At 44.5% G+C, this 20,420-nt stretch overlaps 1 protein-coding gene across 3 annotated transcripts in view; it reads right to left on the bottom strand.

Moving 5' to 3' along the window:
* The window catches only part of LOC124006180 (multiple epidermal growth factor-like domains protein 6), a 103,435-nt gene that overhangs the window by 37,699 nt on the left and 45,316 nt on the right, over positions 1-20,420 (bottom strand). For 2 of the 3 annotated variants that reach the window (XM_046316019.1, XM_046316020.1), the window contains exons 6-21: positions 19,412-19,534; positions 17,523-17,648; positions 16,950-17,072; positions 15,627-15,749; positions 15,141-15,278; positions 6,597-6,719; positions 5,767-5,889; positions 4,453-4,650; positions 4,175-4,306; positions 2,855-2,983; positions 2,467-2,595; positions 2,023-2,157; positions 1,651-1,785; positions 881-1,006; positions 376-507; positions 111-239 (exon numbers count right to left, since the gene is read on the bottom strand). In XM_046316019.1, coding sequence (XP_046171975.1) covers positions 111-239; positions 376-507; positions 881-1,006; positions 1,651-1,785; positions 2,023-2,157; positions 2,467-2,595; positions 2,855-2,983; positions 4,175-4,306; positions 4,453-4,650; positions 5,767-5,889; positions 6,597-6,719; positions 15,141-15,278; positions 15,627-15,749; positions 16,950-17,072; positions 17,523-17,648; positions 19,412-19,534 — 2,124 coding nt within the window. Of the gene's footprint in view, positions 1-110; positions 240-375; positions 508-880; positions 1,007-1,650; positions 1,786-2,022; positions 2,158-2,466; positions 2,596-2,854; positions 2,984-4,174; positions 4,307-4,452; positions 4,651-5,766; positions 5,890-6,596; positions 6,720-15,140; positions 15,279-15,626; positions 15,750-16,949; positions 17,073-17,522; positions 17,649-18,732; positions 18,827-19,411; positions 19,535-20,420 lie in introns of those variants that run through there. The other variant, XM_046316021.1, reaches the window with a different exon arrangement.

The raw sequence follows: 20,420 nt of genomic DNA, 5'->3' as shown, positions 1-20,420 counted from the left end.
GTGGAGACACGCACACACAACATGTCCTTTTCTTTACCAACCTCTGTGTGTGCATGTGTGTGTGTGTGGGCGCGCACCTGCCTGTGTGTGTGTGTGATAGTGGTGCTTACGCGTAGTGCAGCCGTGTCCTGTTCGACCCGGGGGACATGTACAGTGTCCAGTGACAGGGTCACAGCTGGCATCAGGATGACAGACACAGGCACTCACACAGCCTGGCCCATAGGACCCTGGTGGACACACTGTGAAGCAGAGAAATAGTCAGGGTGAAATATAACACAGTATATCATAAGGTCTTTCTCTCTCACAGTCTCTCTCTTTCCTTTCCCCTCACTTTAGCAAGACTGTAGACTGCTGCCGTTGATTTATTTCACTCACCAGTCTGGCAGAGTTGTTCTGTGTACCCAGGGTTGCAGTCACAGACTCCTGTCTGCGTGTTGCAGGAAGCGCCGTTCTCACACGCTCTACATGGGAACTGGCACTTCAACCCCCATAATCCCTCTGGGCAGTCTACGGGGGGGGGGGGGGGAATTCAGGGCTATAGCTATTGACCAGTTATAGAGCAGTTTTGGTGGTCAGTTCATTTGGTCAGGATAAGCCCTAATTGAGATGTATGACCATCAACACCACATGGTCTAACTGACTTCAGGTCATTGGTTTAAGAGCAGATGAAGAGCAGGTATGATTGGTGGACCGATCTCTTCCAATACTACTGTACTGTTTGAATTTAGATTGTCACCCCAGATTTGAAAAACAGCGAGGGACAATATGGAAGAAACGGCATGATATTTAATTGAAAGATAAATACAGTATAATAATGAGTAATAATACATTTAACAGTAATACAGGTATTAAATACTGAGTTATGAAGCATTATAACTACCATGTTGACAGGCATTTCCTGTCTTCCCAACAGGGCAGATACACTCTCCTGTCATGGGGTCACAGGGTGCTCCTCCACACACACAGGTCAGGAGGCAGTTCTCCCCGAACTGACCAGCACTGCAGGCTACATACAGATACACAGAGGACGGAATGATGGAGGGAGAGAGAGACAGAGAGAAAGGGTTACACAAACCTCTTTTCATTTCCTGTATATCTCCCTCGCTGGGATCGTGTGCAGTAGCAAGGCGATCTCAAAGCGGACTGATGTTGCATGGCCCGCTTTCACAACCTCGTGTCAATTCAAAGCTAAACAAAACCCTGAAGAGATGGATGATTTGTTTGCTTTAATAAAAGGGAACCTCATGGAGGTCTGGACGATGCATTAGCTCTAAAATAACCCCTCCATGTTATCTTGTCCGGTCTATAGGGAGACAGAGTCATGATTTAAACAGAGCTCCTTCTTTAATATCTCTGGACCATAGGAGAGACTTAACGCTACTGAAACGTTCCACTGGTCTGTAGAGCAAGCTGTCAGAAGAGGAACACTATTGAAGCCTATTGAGCAAACTAACACACACATGTACGCATACGCACGCAGGCACTCACACACTCCCATTCATATTTCCACATTCATGAGGGAACAGTACAACATCGCTCTCTCTCTGAATGTAAGGTCAGGAGTTGTTCCTGAATGGACCGGGAAACAATCCTGTCCCTAGCTACATGCATTGTGGTTTGGGAGTCTCCTCCACAAGGGTGTTGGCTCACCCAGCTGACACAGGTTCCCATGGAGCCCTGCAGGACACCTCCGGGTGCACTCTCCACTCCTAGGGTCACAGGTCGCCCCACCTGGACAGTCACACTGATGGCCACAGCCACTACCATAGAACCCTGGATCACACTCTGGAGAGAAACACACGCACGCACACACACGTACACCCAGACACACACACACGTGCACACAGACACACACACACACGTGCACACAGACACACACACACACACACACACACGTGCACACATCCATAAACACAGAAGAGGAGCTTCACTATTATCCAGACAACCATGAAACAATGTCATTTTTCTTTTTCAATAACCTCAATATCTGTATACTGTATTGTCTGAACCAGAACAGCTAACCTTGCTGACACTGAGAGCCATGGTGGCCAGGTTTGCACAGACAGGTCCCGTTCTTGGGATGGCAGCCCAAGGAATGGTCCAGAACACAGTCACACTCCTCAGAGCAGCCGACACCATAGGTCCACCTGGGACAAGCTGGAGAAGGGAAGGTACTGTCAGTACATCTCTAGGATCAGGGACCAAGCTACAGAAAGGGAATTAACATAATGTTCTTCATCCGTCACTACTGCAGTGTTCCTACAATCTGGTCCAAGAGACACAGGCAGCGCAGGCTTTTGTTCCAGACCAGTACTAAGACACCTGATTCAACTGAACTGTTTCATTTATTAGCTGAATCACGCTGGAACAAAAGCTCCAGAGGGCAGAAGAACACTCCTGTGCTACATTAAGATGTCAGTCGTGGTGGCTGCTGGGTACTGTAGTCTAGAGGATACGGGTACTCACGCAGGTGGCAGAAGCGCCCGTACAGCCCCGGGAGACACAGGCAGGCTCCATAGAGACGGTGGCAGCGCCCGTTGTTGGGGCAGTTACACCTCCGCCTACAGTGTTTCCCAAAGTATCCTTGTGGGCAACCTGTCAACAAGACACAGAAGAGTTGCACATGTGGTTAGACCAGATTTTGCCCTTCCAGCATGTAGCCTGGTCCCTGCATGTGTTTGTGTGCGTGTGTATGTGCGTGTGTGTGTGTGTGTGTGTGTGTGTGTGTGTGTGTGTGTGTGTGTGTGTGTGTGTGTGTGTGTGTGTGTGTGTGTGTGTGTGTGTGTGTGTGTGTGTGTGTGTGTGTGTGTGTGTGTGTGTGTGTGTGTGTGTGTGTGTGTGTGTCAGTCCCTACCGTCCTCACAGAGCTGGCCCTGCACCCCTGGAGGGCAAACACACCTCCCGGTCACTGGTTCACAGGAGCCCCCATTCTGGCATCGACACAGGCTGTTACAGGCCTGTCCATAGGTCCCTACAGGACAAGCTGGGAGGGGAGAGAGAGAGAGAGAGAGAGAGAGAGAGAGACATTCTATCACTTGTCTTTCATATTATCTTCTTCACATGAGTGTCTTTCTTAGCTTTTTGCACTTCCCACATTAATCCCACACGGTTTGTATAGAAATGACCACACAACCCAGCTGGACCTTCTAAATGGGTTCAGTAAAAGCCAGTCAACATTCCATGTCACACTTCTTCTGCATAACTAGTTGATGAACCTCTGGGGGGAAATGTGTCAGTTAGCAATTAGTCATGTTTGTAGCCACATGGCAATGTGGCAAGCGAGGCTAGTGCAAAATCAGTACATAACAAGTTCTGAGAAAACTGAATATTTTTGGTATAAAGATTTGTAATTTACTTCTATTCCTCTCTGCTTACAGTGTATCCAGGCAAACACAGCACTGCCTTCCATATCTAACACATGCTGTAATGCAAAATGCAATAGCATGTCTACATAGTGTGCATTATGAACACCAGCTCTTTCCATGACATAGCGAAGGGGATACCTAGTCAGTTGCGAAACTGAACGCAGTAAACCCTTGAGGCTGTTCTGGGTGCAACTCAATAGCAGGAAGGTGTTCTTAATATTTTGCACAGAGCAGTGTATAATAATATTCTCTTCTCCACTGTGGTAGTTTTCTTCTTCCCAAGCTAACGATTAAAACCTAATGAGATGACAGAAATGGCCGTTCTCTGCTATGTTTTCAATCTTCCCCACTGGTCAGGGAAAATGGCCTCATCATAACCTAACTCTTCTTATTGTGAATTTGAACACGAGCCCAAAGGAGCATGTTTAAATGTATAACAATGACGGATTGTAATGGATTTATCCCTATGTGGCTCCACAATTCCAAACATAATTATATCCCTGGTTCAGGTCCAGCCCAAAGACACTCATTATTCATGTTTGGTTGTGAAACAATGACTTCTGGTCTCTTTCTAACACAGTGTTTGACAGTGGACATCCCTGGCCTGGGGGCTGTATTCTGTCTATGGGGCACTTGGCCACTCTCCAGGCCAGATCTGGGTTCAAATACCTAACCCTGAGGACTAACCAATCAAATAACTGCCTGCTCAATAATATGCACTGAATAACACTGAAACTCTATCAGGTGATTGATGCTTTTCAAGGGTTACAGTGATAATAAGAGAAGCTGTGGAGAGGAGAGCGACTTACTCTCGTTGCAGATGACGCCAGTCCATCCAGGTGTACATTCACAGCGGTCTCTGTCCGCCCCACACGCTGCTCCGTTCTCACAGTCAGCACAGCTCACACCACAGTCATCCCCAAAGGAATCATCTAGACACACTGAGACACACACGCACATAGTCCTTTAAAACCGTGGCATGATTTACAATTTTTGACACATAAGGTAGGTCCAATGTCTGAGACAGAGTATACGTGTGACAACGTTGATCATCAACCAGGCATGTATGTAAGCACTGATTCGCTACCTATGTGGCTGACCAGGGTGAGTTCCCCCCTCTGTGCCTCTTCCTCCTCATCATCACTATAGGGTGAGTGCAGGGCTGCAGTGTACTGCAGGAGCTGAGGGGGGCGTCGGAATAGCAAATCTGGCAACCGGTGCACTTCCAGATCCTCCTCTGGGTCATCCTCCTCTTCATCGTCATCCAGGTCACTGTCGTACAGCGCTGCATTGGGAAAGACAGACAGACAGACAGACAGACAGACAGACAGACAGACAGACAGACAGACAGACAGACAGACAGACAGACAGACAGACAGACAGACAGACAGACAGACAGACAGACAGACAGACAGACAGACAGACAGACAGACAGACAGACAGACAGACAGACAGACAGACAGACAGACAGACAGACAGACAGACAGACAGACAGACAGACAGACAGACAGACAGATGCAGAGGAGACACTCAGAACACTTTCACATTCAGCACATTTACATTACATCTAACTATACTATATTATACTATACTGTATTACACTATACTATATTATACTATACTATTCTATATTATACTATACTGTATTACACTATACTATATTATACTATACTATTCTATATTATACTATATTGTATTATACTATATTATACAAAATTATACTGTAATATATTATACTATACTATATTATACTATCCTATACTGTATTATACTATACTATATTATACTATTTTATGCTATACTATAATATACTGTACTATATTCTACTATACAATATTATACTATACTATACTGTATTATACTATACTATGCTATACTATAATATATTATACTATACTCTACTATTTTGTACTGTAATATATTGTATTATACTATACTGTATTATACTGTAATATACTATACTATCATTTACATTACATTCATTTGAATGCTTAAGGTGATTTTAGCATTACTATAGCCTGCTGTTGGAAAACATCACAAATGTCTCTCAGAGTTACTTTCACATGTTTAAAAACAATGCATATAAATTCACTGTGAAATTACAGCACACTATAGCATAGTATAGTAAAGTATAGTATAGTACATCATAGTATATTATAGCATAGTAAAGTATAGTATAGTACATCATAGTATATTATAGCAGAGCAAAGCATCAGAGGGGTTGGATTAAATGAGGAAGACACATTTCAGTTGAAGACATGCAGTTGTACAACTGACAAGGTCTCCCCTTTCCCTTAGTATAGTATAGCATAGTAAAGTACAGAGGAGTATAGCATAGTATAGTATCATATAGTATAACTTAGCATAGTATAGTATAATATTAGGATCAAATATCACTCACAGATGCAGGCTCTCTGGTCGTTGTCCAAACGGAAGCCCATTCTGCAGAAACACTCGTAGGTCCCCAGTGTGTTCACACAGTAGTGTTCACAGACAGAACTCTCTGCCAGGCACTCATCAATATCTGACAAGACCACAAAACAATAGGAAGTACTTTGCATATTTAGAAGGTACTATACAAGTGTCCAATTTGCATTATCAAAACTAGCACAGTGAGTTATTAGACACTGTCAATGCATCATCATATTCTCTGTGATTGATCATCAATGTTGACTGCCACGGTCGAACGGATGCCTAAACATGGCCCTTCAAGTCTATCAAATCAAATCACATGTCACATGCTCCACATACAACACCTTACACTGAAATGCTGACTGACAAGCCCTTAACTAACAATGCAGTTCAAGAAAGGAAGTTAAGAAAATATTTACTAAATAAAAAAAGTAAATAAAAAATATGTAAAAAAGTAACACAATAAAATAACAGTAACGAGGCTATATACAGGGGGTGCAGGCACCGAGTCAATGTGCGGGGGAACAGGTTAGTTGAGGTCATTTGTACTTATAAGTAGGGGTAGAGTGACTATGCATAGATAATAAACAGTGAGTAGCAGCAGTGTAAAAGGGGGGGGGGTGGATTTGATGAATTGTTCAGCAGTATTATGGCTTGGTGGTAGAAGCTGTCAAGAGTCTCTAGATCACTGTGTTGAATTTCATACTAACCATACTTAACATTCAGTCATCTCTGTCTTATACAATAATGTAAACTCAATCCAGAGTCAATTTGGACCAAGATAATGAATGGATGCTGGTCAACGTATTATCCTCTTACCATTGCAGCCACAGCCATCTGCATGGAGCCTGTAGCCTGCCTTGCAGCTGCACTCATAGCCCCCTGGGTAGTTCTTACAGAAATGACTGCAGCACGCCTCCCCACTCTCACACTCATCACTGTCTGGGGAGGTACAACAAAAGATGATTGTTCATTTGGGCACGCAACGGAAAACATTTCAATACATTGAAATATACAATACCAGAAGAAATATACAATACCAGAAGAAATATACAATACCAGAAGAAATACCAGAAGAAATATACAATACCAGAAGAAATATACAATACCAGAAGAAATATACAATACCAGAAGAAATATACAATACCAGAAGAAATATACAATACCAGAAGAAATACCAGAAGAAATATACAATACCAGAAGAAATATACAATACCAGAAGAAATATACAATACCAGAAGAAATATACAATACCAGTCAAAAGTTTGGACACACCTACTCATTCAAGGGTTTTTCTTTATTTGTACTATTTTCTACATTGTAGAACATTTACATTTACATTACATTTAAGTCATTTAGCAGACGCTCTTATCCAGAGCGACTTACAAATTGGTGCATTCACCTTATGACATCCAGTGGGACAGTCTAACAATTGCATCTAAAACTTAGGGGGGTGGGGTGAAGGGATTACTTAACCTATCCATTCCTTAAAGAACGGAAGGTGGTGATTGATGAGGGAGTTTGTTCCACCATTGGGGGCCAACGAACAGTTTTGACTGGGCTGAGCGGGAGCTGACTTCCTCAGTGGTAGGGAGGCGAGCAGGCCAGAGGTGGATGAACGCATAGGGCCTGATCAGAGCCTGGAACTGAGGTTTTCCCCTCACAGCTCCGTAGCAAGCACCATGGTCTTGTAGCGGATGCGAGCTTCAACTGGAAGCCAGTGGAGAGAACGGAGGAGCGGGGTGACGTGAGAGAACTTGGGAAGGTTGAACACCAGACGGGCTGCGGCGTTCTGGATGAGTTGAAGGGGTTTAATGGCACAGGCAGGGAGCCCAGCCAACAGCGAGTTGCAGTAATCCCAGACGGGAGATGACAAGTGCCTGGATTAGGATTGTGAGGCAGGGTCGTACTCTGCGGATGTTGTAGAGCATGAACCTACAGGAACGGGCCACCGTGGTCCAGGATCACGCCAAGGTTCTTGGCGCTCTGGGAGGAGGACACAATGGAGTTGTCGGCCGTGAGGCGAGATCATGGAACGGGCAGTCCTTCCGGGAGGAAGAGCAGCTCCGTCTTTCAGCTTGAGGTGGTGATCCGTCATCCACACTGATATGTCTGCCAGACATGCAGAGATGCAGGTCGCCACCTGGTCATCAGAAGGGGGAAAGGAGAAATAATGTCTGCATAGCAATGATAAGAGAGACCATGTGAGGTTATGACAGAGCCAAGTGACTTGGTGTATAGAGAATGGTTCCCAAACATTCAACCTCCAGCGTGCGCCGGGAGATGCCCCTCGGAGAGGGTCTATGGCACAGTATCGAAGGCAGCCGATAGATCTCAAAGAGTTAGCTTTAGCAGTGCGGAGCGCCTCCGTGATACAGAGGAGAGCAGTCTCAGTTGAATGACTAGTCTTGAAACCTGACTGATTTGGATCAAGAAGGTCATTCAGAGAGAGATAGCGGGAGAGCTGGCCAAGGACGGCACGTTCAAGAGTTTTGGAGAGAAAAGAAAGAAGGGATACTGGTCTGTAATTGTTGACATCGGAGGGATCAGGTTTTTTCAGAAGGGGTGCAACTCTCGCTCTCTTGAAGACGGAAGGGACGTAGCCAACGGTCAGGGATGAGTTGATGAGCGAGGTGAGGTAAGGGAGAAGGTCTCCGGAAATGGTCTGGAGAAGAGAGGAGGGATAGGGTCAGCGGGCAGGTTGTTGGGCGGCCGGCCGTCACAAGACGCGAGATTTCATCTGGAGAGAGAGGGGAGAAAGAGGTCAGAGCACAGGGTAGGGCAGTGTGAGCAGAACCAGCGGTGTCGTTTGACTTAGCAAACGAGGATCGGATGTCGACCTTCTTTTCAAAATGGTTGTGGGAAGTCATCTGCAGAGAGGGGAGGAGGGGGGAGGGGGCGGAGGATTCAGGAGGGAGGAGAAGGTGGCAAAGAGCTTCCTAGGGTTAGAGGCAGATGCTTGGAATTTAGCGTGGTAGAAAGTGGCTTTAGCAGCAGAGACAGAGGAGGAAAATGTAGAGAGGAGGGAGTGAAAGGATGCCAGGTCCGCAGGGAAATTTTGCTCCATTTCTTGCCCGGAGCCCTGTCTCTGTAGCTCGCAATGAGTCATAAGCGGGAAAGCCGGCCTGGAGGATAGGGGACATAGAGAGTCAAGGGATGCAGAGAGGGAGGAGAGGAGGGTTGAGGAGGCAGAATCAGGAGATAGGTTGAGCGGAGGGAAGAGATGATAGGATTTTGATACCATCCAGTAGGGGCAGTGTGGGAGGTGTTGATGAGAGCGAGAGGGAAAAGGATACAAGGCATGGTCGGAGACTTGGAGGGGAGTTGCAGTGAGGTTAGTGGAAGAACAGCATCTAGTAAAGATGAGGCCAGCGTATTGCCTGCCTTGTGAGTAGGGGGGAAGGTGAGAGGGTTCAAAAGAGGAGAGGAGTGGAAAGAAGGAGGCAGAGAGGAAAGAGTCAAAGGTAGACGTGGGGAGGTTAAAGTGCCCAGAACTGTGAGAGGTGAGCCGTCCTCAGGAAAGGAGCTTATCAAGGCATCAAGCTCAATGAACTCTCCGAGGGAACCTGGAGGGCGATAAATGATAAGGATGTTAAGCTGAAAGGGCTAGTAACTGTGACAGCATGGAATTCAAAGGAGGCGATAGACAGATGGGTAGAATGACCACTTGGGAGAGATGAGGATCCCGGTGCCACCACCCCGCTGACCAGAGTCGGGTGTGTGGGCGGACGAAGAGAGAGCAGTAGGAGTAGCAGTGTTGTCTGTGGTGATCCATGTTTCCGTCAGTGCCAAGAAGTCGAGGGACTGGAGGGAGGCATAGGCTGAGATGAACTCTGCCTTGTTGACCGCAGATTGGCAGTTCCAGAGGCTACCGGAGACCTGGAACTCCACGTGGGTCGTGTGCGCTGGGACCACCAGAGTAGGGTCTGCGGCCACGCGGTGAGGAGCGTTTGTATGGTCTGTGCAGAGAGGAGAGAACAGGGATAAACAGACACATAGTTGACAGGCTACAGAAGAGGCTACGCTAATGCAAAGGAGATTTGACAAGTGGACTACACGTCTCGAATGTTCAGAAAGTTAAGCTACGTAGCAAGAATCTTATTGACTAAAATGATTAAAATGATACAGTACTGCTGAAGTAGGCTAGCTGGCAGTGGCTGCGTTGTTGACACTACACTAATCAAGTCGTTCCGTTGAGTGTACTAGTTTCTGCAGTGTTGCTATTCGGGGGCTAGCAGGCTAGCTAGCAGTGTTGTTTACGTTACGTTGCGTTAAAAGAACGACAATAGATGGCTAGCGAACCTAGAAAATCGCTCTAGACTACACAATTATCTTTGATACAAAGACGGCTATGTAGCTAGCTAAGTAGCTAGCTACGATCAAACAAATCAAACCGTTGTACTGTAATGAAATGAAGTGAAAATGTGATACAACCTGTGAATGCGACCGGGTAGTTGAGTTCTATACAGAAGACGTTGGCTAGCGTTGGCTAGCTGTTGGCTAGCTAGCAGAGTCACCTACGTTAAGGACGACAAATAGCTGGCTAGCTAACCTCGGTAAATTAAGATAATCACTCTAAGACTACACACTCTAAACCTAAACAACACAATTATCTTGGATACGATGATACGAAGACAGCAAAGACAGCTATGTAGGTAGCTAACACTAAACTAATCAAGTCGTTCAGTTGAGTGTAAAGTTTCTCAGTGCAGCTAATCAGTGGACGTTAGCTAGCTGGCTAGTGAAGACTACGTTAGACGGCGAAATACGATAATTACGCAATTATCTTTGATACAAAGACGGCTATGTAGCTAGCTGAGAAGAAATTGCTAAGATAAGACAAATCAAACCGTTGTGATATAATGAAATATAATGAAAAAGTTATACTACCCGTTGGAGCGACGTGCAGATGCGACCACTCGCTCCAACCGGATCAAAACTTTCTACATTGTAGAAGACATCAAAACTATGAAATAACACATATGGAATCATATAGTAACCAAAAAAGTTTTAAACAATTCAAAATATATTTTAGATTCTGCTTTTCCTTCTCTCCGTGGTCCAACTCATCCCAAATCATCTCAATTGGGTTGAGGTCAGGTGATTGTGGAGGCCAGGTCATCTTATACAGCAATCCATCACTCTCCTTCTTGGCAATCCCATAGAGCAGTGGTTCCCAAACATTCAACCTCCAGCTGCGTACCCCCTCTAGCACCAAGGTCAGCGCACTCTCAAATGTTGTTTTTTTGCCATCATTGAAAGCCTACCACACAGACACTATACGATGCATTTATTTAACATAAGAATGAGAGTTTTTGAACACAACATGGCTCGTGGGAAATAACAGAAAGTTCTTATAGGATTAAAGGACCAGGGCATAAATAATAATAGAATAATAATCAATAATTTTGCTCTTTATTTAGCCATTTTACAACCTTAATTGTTCATCAGAAATTGTGAATAAATCACCACAGGTTAATGAGAAGGGTGTGCTTGAAAGGATGCACATAACTCTGCAATGTTGGCTTGTACTGGAGAGAGTCTCAGTCTTAAATCATTTTCCACACACAGTCTGTGCCTGTCTTTAGTTTTCATGCTAGTGAGGGCGGAGTATCCACTCTCACATAGGTACGTGGTTGCAAAGGGCATCAGTGTCTTAACAGCGCGATTTGCCAAGGCAGGATGCTCTGAGCAGAAATCTGGCAGTGGCTTCTGATTCAATTCAATGTTCACAGAACCGCTTGCTGCAATTTTGACGAGGCTTTCTTGTTCAGATATTGGTAAGTGGACTGGAGGCAAGGCATGACAGGGATAACGAATCTAGTTGTTTGTGTCGTCCCTTTCGGGAAAGTACCTGCATAATTACGCTAACCCTAACCCTAACCCAGCTCACTCAGGTGCTTCGCTATATGACATTTGACATGGTCTGTAAGCTTGAGTTCATTTGCGCACACAAAATCATACAATGATGGAAAGACCTGTGTGCTGTCCTTGTTAATGCAGAAGTGCTCCAACTTCTTAATCGTAGCTTCAATTTTGTCCCGCACGTTGGTGATATTACTAGTTTATCTAGCATATAATCGATGCGGTGCCTGTTAATTTCTCATTGAATCATAGCCTACTTCTCCAAACAGGTGATGATTTAACAAGCCCATTCGCGAAAAAAGCACTGTCGTTGCACCAATGTACCCAACCATAAACATCAATGCCTTTCTTTAAAATCAATACACAAGTATATATTTTTAAACCTGCATGTTTAGTTAATATTGCCTGCTAACATGTTTTTTTAACGAGGGAAATTGTGCCACTTCTCTTGCGTTCTGTGCAACGGAGTATATGCAGCAGTTTGGGCTGTCTGGCTCGTTGCGAACTGTGTGAAGACCATTTCTTCCGAACAAAGACAGCCAACTTCGCCAAATGGGGGATGACATAAAAAAAGCCCATTTGCAAAAAAAGCACAATCGTTGCAAGAATGTACCTAACCATAAACATCAATGCCTTTCTTAAAATCAATACACAGAAGTATATTTTTTGAAACCTGCATATTTAGTTAACAGAAATCCAGGTTAACAGGCAATATTAAACTAGGGAAATTGTGTCACTTCTCTTGCGTTCATTGCACGCAGATTCAGGGTATATGCAACAGTTTGGGCCGCCTGGCTCGTTGCAAACTAATTTGCCAGAATTTTACGTAATTATGACATAACATTGAAGGTTATGCAATGTAACAGAAATATTTAGACTTATGGATGCCAACCGTTAGATGAAATACAGAACGGTTCCGTATTTCACTGAAAGAATAAACGTTTTATTTTCAAAATGATAGTTTCCGGATTTGACCATATTATCGACCTAAGGCTCGTATTGCACTTTTACTTTCTTCTCCAACACTTTGTTTTTGCATTATTTAAACCAAATTGAACATGTTTCATTATTTATTTGAGGCTAAATTGATTTTATTGATGTATTATATTAAGTTGAAATAAAAGTGTTCAATCAGTATTGTTATAATTGTCATTATTACAAATAAATTAATTCATCAGTATCAGCTTTTTTTTGGTCCTCCAATAATCGGTAACGGTATCGGCATTGAAAAATCATAATCGGTCGACCTCTAAAAAATATCCTCTCATGTTGTCCTGGTTTCCAGTGGTTTTCAGAAGAGGATGTCTTCCTTAATTGACCCTCTATAAACGTAACGGACATATACCAGGAGCGTTGCCAGGCCCGCCACGTCTGTTGACTCATCCAGCTGTAACAGACATATACCAGGAGCGTTGCCAGGCCCGCCACGTCTGTTGACTCATCCAGCTGTAACAGACATATACCAGGAGCGTTGCCAGGCCCGCCACGTCTGTTGACTCATCCAGCTGTAACAGACATATACCAGGAGAGTTGCCAGGCCCGCCACGTCTGTTGACTCATCCAGCTGTAACAGACATATACCAGGAGCGTTGCCAGGCCCGCCACGTCTGTTGACTCATCCAGCTGTAACAGACATATACCAGGAGCGTTGCCAGGCCCGCCACGTCTGTTGACTCATCCAGCTGTAACAGACATATACCAGGAGCGTTGCCAGGCCCGCCACGTCTGTTGACTCATCCAGCTGTAACAGACATATACCAGGAGCGTTGCCAGGCCCGCCACGTCTGTTGACTCATCCAGCTGTAACAGACATATACCAGGAGCGTTGCCAGGCCCGCCACGTCTGTTGACTCATCCAGCTGTAACGCATATAATTCACTGGTTTGTGTGCAAAGCAGTCATTGTTTCAAAACATCTGCTGCCATGTCACTGATGTGTTGTTTGATGAAGTAATTGTCTGTATAGTTTTGTGGGCCTTTTCCCCCAGCATTGTCCATCCCAGCCATACCCGCGGCAGCAGAAAGAATGAAGTCCTCCACAATAGTATGGGGCTTGCCTGTCCTAGCTCACCATATTGTCAGGATTTGGCCAGGGTTGTTCCGGTTTTTGGTCACTAGATGCCCCCATTGTGCCTTTTGACCTTTTGTTTTCCCTTGATCCCCATTATTATTTGCACCTGTGCCTCGTTTCCCCTGATTGTATTTAAACCCTTTGTTTTACTCAGTTCTTTGCTCTGTGTTTGTATGTTAGCACCCAGCCCTAGTACTCTGAGAACTCTTGTTGATCCCGGTGGACTCTCTTGTGGAATTCTGTTTTTTGTTCTTGTTTGTTTGTTTTTGAGTATCTTTTGAGGCTTTTTGTGCTATACCTTCCACCTTGTGGATTTACCTTTTTGTCTTGGAGGATTACCTTTGTTCTTGTGGAATTCCTTTTGAGGTTGTGGAGTTACATGTTTTCCTGAAGAACTTCACTTTTTACTTCATTAAATACACCGTCTCAAGTACTGCTGTGTCTGCCTCATCTTCTGGGTTCTGCTGACTATTCGTGGCTCAGTTGGTTTAGTGACTGTTTCTCACTCCGGAGACCCGGGTTCGTAACCGGGTCCTGACACATATAAGACGCTTCTAGCCCCTTCTTATTAATGGTATCTGTTGTTGTTATACATGTCTTACTACTTGAAAGTTGTCTTTATTCTCGCTCAAAAAACTCCCGTGGCTTATTTGTCAAATACAGGCTCCCTGTATTTAACATTGTGTTGTTATTTCGCTGAACACCAGATGGTTGAATTTTATTTTTGGCAGTGAAACGAGGCTACTCAGGTGAGAGAAAAAACTCACCCAAATGTATAGCCCCGTTGGAAAATATAAATGTACTGTTTGAAAATGTGAAGAAAAAATAAATGAATAATTGTATAATAATATCTATTTTTTAATGTGAATCACATTTTTATTTGGCGTACCCCTGACGGCATTGCGCCTCCCCCAGTTTGGGAATACCTGCCGTAGAGGATGATGGACTGTTCGTTTCTCTCTGCTTATTTCAGCTGTTCTTGCCATAATATGGACTTTGAGCTGTCTTCTGTATACCAACCCTACCTTGTCACAACACAACACAGCTCAAATGCATAAGAAGGAAATAAATTCCAGAAATGAACTTTTAACAGGGCACACCTGTTGATTGAGAGAATGCCAAGAGTGTGCAAAGGTGTCATCAAAGCAAAAGGTGGTTACTTTGAAGAATTTGTTAAACACTTTTTTGGTTACTGATTCCATGTGTTATTTTAGAGTTTTGATGTCTTCACTATTATTCTACAATGTCGAAAATAGTGAAAATAAAGAAAAACCTTTTGACTGGTACTGTATATATTTGGTGCTTAATTAACAAGAGACTAAAGAACGAAATTGACTAAACGAGAATGACTAAACCAGGAGTTTTTCCTTACCTTTTGACCTGACCAGGAAAAACTCTGACAATGATGACCCAACAGAGAGTACCCACCCACACAGGTCTTCCTGTCCTCAGCCAGTTGGTATGCTTGGTTACAGGAGCAGAGGGGTCCGTTGGTGGTGTGTTCACAGTGGTGGGAGCATCCTCCATTGTTCTTCTCACAGCTGTTCACGATCTCCATCTCAATGCCTGCAAATAGGAGGAAACAACCAGTCAAGTGAAGCACCCAACAACAGTATCCGTTTGCAATACACCAAAACATTAGCCATCTTTCACACGTTAGCCATCTTCCACACGTTAGCGTCACATGAACATACGGAAATTAGGGTCAGGGAGATTTTCCTGATCATGTCACCTGACCAGGACAAACTCCTGACCTTAGTTATAAGCCTACGACGAGGGACCCAGGCTTATTTTTGGCCCTAACCATGATATTACACAACTGCCTGCTTTAGTTGAATTTACTGAATGTAAGTCACTTTGGGTAAGAAGAGCATCTGCTAAATGACTCTAGTGTAAATGATCATGTATACTCACGGTAGCACTGTTTTCCGTCAGCGCCCAGCTCAAAGCCAGGGTTACACACACAGCTGAAAGAGCCCAGGGTGTTGACACAGCGATGGGCACACATGGCCTGGCCCGAGCTGCACTCATCTATGTCTACAAAGCATAGCATGAGATATTGTAAGTCAATAGGGCACAGTCACAAAGCACAAGCAGAGATTATATTACAGGGATCCCATTTCTATTGATATGAGGCTATGAATGAGGCTACAAATATAAGCTAGGTACAACATGACCACTTCCTCTGTTTTCGATGCGGGGAAAATGCCTCTGGTTAAGAAATTGACTTGTGGGTCAGTGATCTGCTCTTGACCTTTCATCATAGTAATGCTAAAGCACAAGCCTGGTGGTGGGCTGCTTTGGGTTATTATGAAGCATACTGCAAACACACACACACACAAAGGCATGCACGCACTCACACACACACACACACACACACACACACACACACACACACACACACACACACACACACACACACACACACACACACACACACACACACACACACACACACACACACACACACACACACACACACACACACACACACACACACACGCAAAGGCATGCACACACACACACACGCAAAGGCATGCACACACACACACACGCAAAGGCATGCACACACACACACGCAAAGGCATGCACACACACACACACACTCACAGAGTGTTGTGTTTAATGAAGTTGCCTGAACCCTATAGACTTCTAGCCACCCCATGTTATAGTAGTAACTTCCAGCCATAGCATTAATCAGCTTTAGGCCCCACACACAGCTCCAGTCATACATACAACCCCGGAGGGCTGGGTCATAAAGCCTCAGCTCTAATGGCCCCGGGACAATTAACGGAGTGTCAGTTAAACCGCCATTAAAACTCAATGTTCACAAAGTTCATGAGTTGGATAGAGGTGATGGCTATGATTTGTCAGTGGCCAGTTCTCAATGAGGGCTTTAATGGACTAGGCTTGCTTTCTTAAGAGGGTTCATGGTGGTGGAGATTTATAGACAAGTTCGTAAAAGTCTCTTTCACTCGTGGACATTTCTGGGAAGGTTGTCTGCATGTAACAGCATATTGAAATATGAGAACAATAGTTTATGTGTGTGTGTGTGTGTGTGTGTGTGTGTGTGTGTGTGTGTGTGTGTGTGTGTGTGTGTGTGTGTGTGTGTGTGTGTGTGTGTGTGTGTGTGTGTGTGTGTGTGTGTGTGTGTGTGTGTGTGTGTGTGTGTGTGTGTGTGTGTGTGTGTGTGTATCAGCGCATTTCCAGACATACTGTACACGTGTGTGCTCTTACCCTCACAGCCCTGGCTGTCTCTGGCCAGTGTGTACCCTGGTCTGCAGCTGCACTCAGTTTCACCGTCCACAGAATGACATAGCTGAGCACAGCCTCCATTCCTGTCCACACAGGGGTCCCTCACTGACAGACAGACAGACAGACAGACAGACAGACAGACAGACAGACAGACAGACAGACAGACAGACAGACAGACAGACAGACAGACAGACAGACAGACAGACAGACAGACAGACAGACAGACAGACAGACAGACAGACAGACAGACAGACAGACAGACAGACAGACAGACAGACAGACAGACAGACAGACAGACAGACAGACAGACAGACAGGGCAGACAACCACAGAGGGCAGACAGACCAGGCCACAGTCAGCACAGCATGTGACTTCATGACCTTCATGTAACTCAGTGTCAATTTGCTAAGAAAGTTTTACTTAGTCATGTCCTGGTCATGTCAAAACGGAAACCTTCCTCCTGTTCTTTATATGTAACTCTTTGCTCTCCATTCTAACATAAAGACACTATTGTTGTAACTGTCAGAGCACCATATCCAGTGTAGTCAAGACTCACACTCGCAGTGCTTCCCATCCCTCTTCAGCTGGTAGTTCGTACGACACTCGCACTTGTAGTGGTCGTTGCCCATGTCCACACACTTCTGTTCACAGCCACCATTCTTCACCGAGCAGGAGTTCACAGCTTCATAGTTGGGACAGACAGAAAGACAGACACAAGAAATGAACAACTTCACACATGACAGACTAGAGAAAAATATTTCTGTGTGCAAATGAAATGATGTGGCAACTGTCAGGAGGAGAGAGGTATTCGACAGCAAGCTGAGGTAGTTACAAATGTAGGATCTTAATGTAATCACTCTTTTGTCGCTGAATTTTATGCACAGCAGGAATAGCAAACTTGTATTGTATTTGAGATTTAAAAAGGCTTCTAAAGTTTGCAATTTCCACTTTGAAATTTCAGACTTGATTTGCCCTAACAAAAAATGTATCAACCCCTTACAAAAATGACCATGAATTATAATCACATTTTCTGTTGCTGCAGGATTATTTTCATGCTGTAGCAAACTAACTCAAATTAAGATCCTACATCTGTACTTTCGCTAATGTTGTCTTTGATCAACATTTGGTGAATAAACGAGTAACCCTTCCTAGAGACCTGTCACTAAAGTGTGAATCCAAAGAAGGAAGAACCATATTGTGGGCTACAACACTGTTGGGCCAGCTCCATCTTTTCACAACACCATAATGGGAACTTGTGATTACAGAAAGCTCTAAAGACTGGAAATTGGATAATGATGGTTCCAGGTTCCAGCTTTCTCCAGAGGGTGCCCCTGGTTGGGTTCTAATGCTCTTTCCATCTGTGAGTATCCCTCTTATGATTTACTCCTGTGCTGAGTAAGGAAGTCAGTGCTGGGCCTTCAGGGTGCCTTAAAGACAGACCAGATTACACAGACGGCCTGTAAAACTGGAGGGGGAAAGGTTAGCTTTAACTGTGATGACTTCAGCAGACGCAATTAGGAAGCCAAGCAGAGACACCTCCCCTCTCATCCCCCTCATCCCTCAACCACCACCCACCAATCCTGAGTCTACACCCACAGGGCTGGAGACAACAGTGGACTTTGTCTTCACTAACACTAATGCTCCCACACAAGTGATATTTGATCAGGTTTTATTGATTATAGGGAGCAGCAAATAGTGAGTTGGGCATGACCTTTTTTCAAAGTTATTTTGTTTGTCCAGCTCCTGTGCCAATAGGTTGGACCTACATAAACACTCTTCATTTCCAACGTTGGGAATCTAAATCCTTCTCTTGTCCTCCTAATGGAGCCTCGAGCACTTGATGTAGTTTCCCATCACTTCAGACCAACTGGTAGTCGTGTGGTTGAGTAGCTGTGTTCTCTCACGTTGGAACTGGGTGCTGGAGACACAAAACAGAGACACTTTCTCCGTTGGTGGAAGTGTGAATCGCGGTCCCGTCTCCTGGAGTTTCAAAGGCAGCACCAGATGTTAGCTACGCAGGCGCAAACCAAAAAGTAGCGTCATTCGAAATGGCAAGAAGCAAAACCTACTAAAAATGAATTAGGTAGTAAGCTACGGAACAGATGTTGGAAAACGTGTGGAGGAGATTGTTTGGTGAACTATGCTTGTATAATGAGTAACCTTGACTGAGACCTGAATATTGGAGTATTGGCTTTCAATGCCTAAACCAATGCCTTTAACTCAGAGGGCTAACTTCAACTCAGAGGGCTAACTGTAGCTCAGAGGGATAACTTTAACTCAGAGGGCTAACTTTAACTCAGAGGGATAACTTCAACTCAGAGGGCTAACTGTAACTCAGAGGGATAACTTTAACTCAGAGGGCTAACTTTAACTCAGAGGGATAACATAATCTTGAGTTGTGCTGACGACCGGGATCGAATCTGGTCTCACATGGTCATTACTCACCAATGCAGGTCCTTCCATCAGTGTGCATGCGGAAGCCCTGACTGCACTCACAGTGGTAGGAGCCTGCCGTGTTCACACAGGTCTGCTGGCAGCCGCCATTCAGCTCCTCACACTCATTCGCGTCTACGGAGGAGACAGATGGACAGACAATCAAACCTGGGCTCAAAAACTATGTGAAAATGTTCAGACTTTGAGCCAATATTCTCAAACACTCTCAAAGCAAGTGTGCTGCAGAACAAGTTCATTTTAATAGGAGCTTGTGCCAGTGAATTCCCTCTATGGGCATTGATGAAGGAAGTTTGAAGGAATGCTTTATTATGATGGAATAATACACAAACCTTTAGACAACATTTGTGACTTGAGCACTCTAACAGACATGAACCACAAAATGGCCACATTCATCAGGAGACTAATATGTGTGTTACAGTGGATGTGTCCCAAATGGCAACCTATTCCCTATATAGTGCACTACTTTTGACCAGAGCTCTATGGGGCCTGGTCAAAAGTAGTGCACTAAATAGGGAGTAGGATGCTATTTGGGATGTAGTGTTTTCATGGGTGTTCCAGAGGAGAGTGTTAAAGGCCCAAGTTATAGCGATACTTGTCATGACCCATGACCGTGTCACATTTAGGAATGCAGTAAAAATGTTCCGGCACTGAAGTTATTTTTTTGTTTGACAACAATCTCATAGTTGGACGCTGACACAATAAGAAGGTTGGCTTGATGATGGAAGTGATGACTTCACGAGAGACTGTTTCAGGAACACAATGTTTATGACCATTTCATAGACTAACTCACCACTTTGATACAATTCAATCAACCATTAATGTTGAATCACCAATTGGACACACATTCTCTTCATCAGTGGAAGTTTGCGTACAGCGCTTTGCTGTTAACTCTAATGACTAGGACCAGGAGTATGTTCTGACCACATGACCCAATTAGGAAAACCTCATGGACCCTACTTCTAGCCCTCTGAATTGGAGTGCAGAGTTCTTCCTGGTCAGG

This window comes from Oncorhynchus gorbuscha, linkage group LG19 (assembly GCF_021184085.1).
Source record: "Oncorhynchus gorbuscha isolate QuinsamMale2020 ecotype Even-year linkage group LG19, OgorEven_v1.0, whole genome shotgun sequence".
NCBI classification, from domain to species: Eukaryota; Metazoa; Chordata; class Actinopteri; order Salmoniformes; family Salmonidae; genus Oncorhynchus; species Oncorhynchus gorbuscha.
The sequence above is the reverse complement of the archived record's forward strand: the minus strand, read 5'-3'. Positions and strand labels throughout refer to the sequence as shown.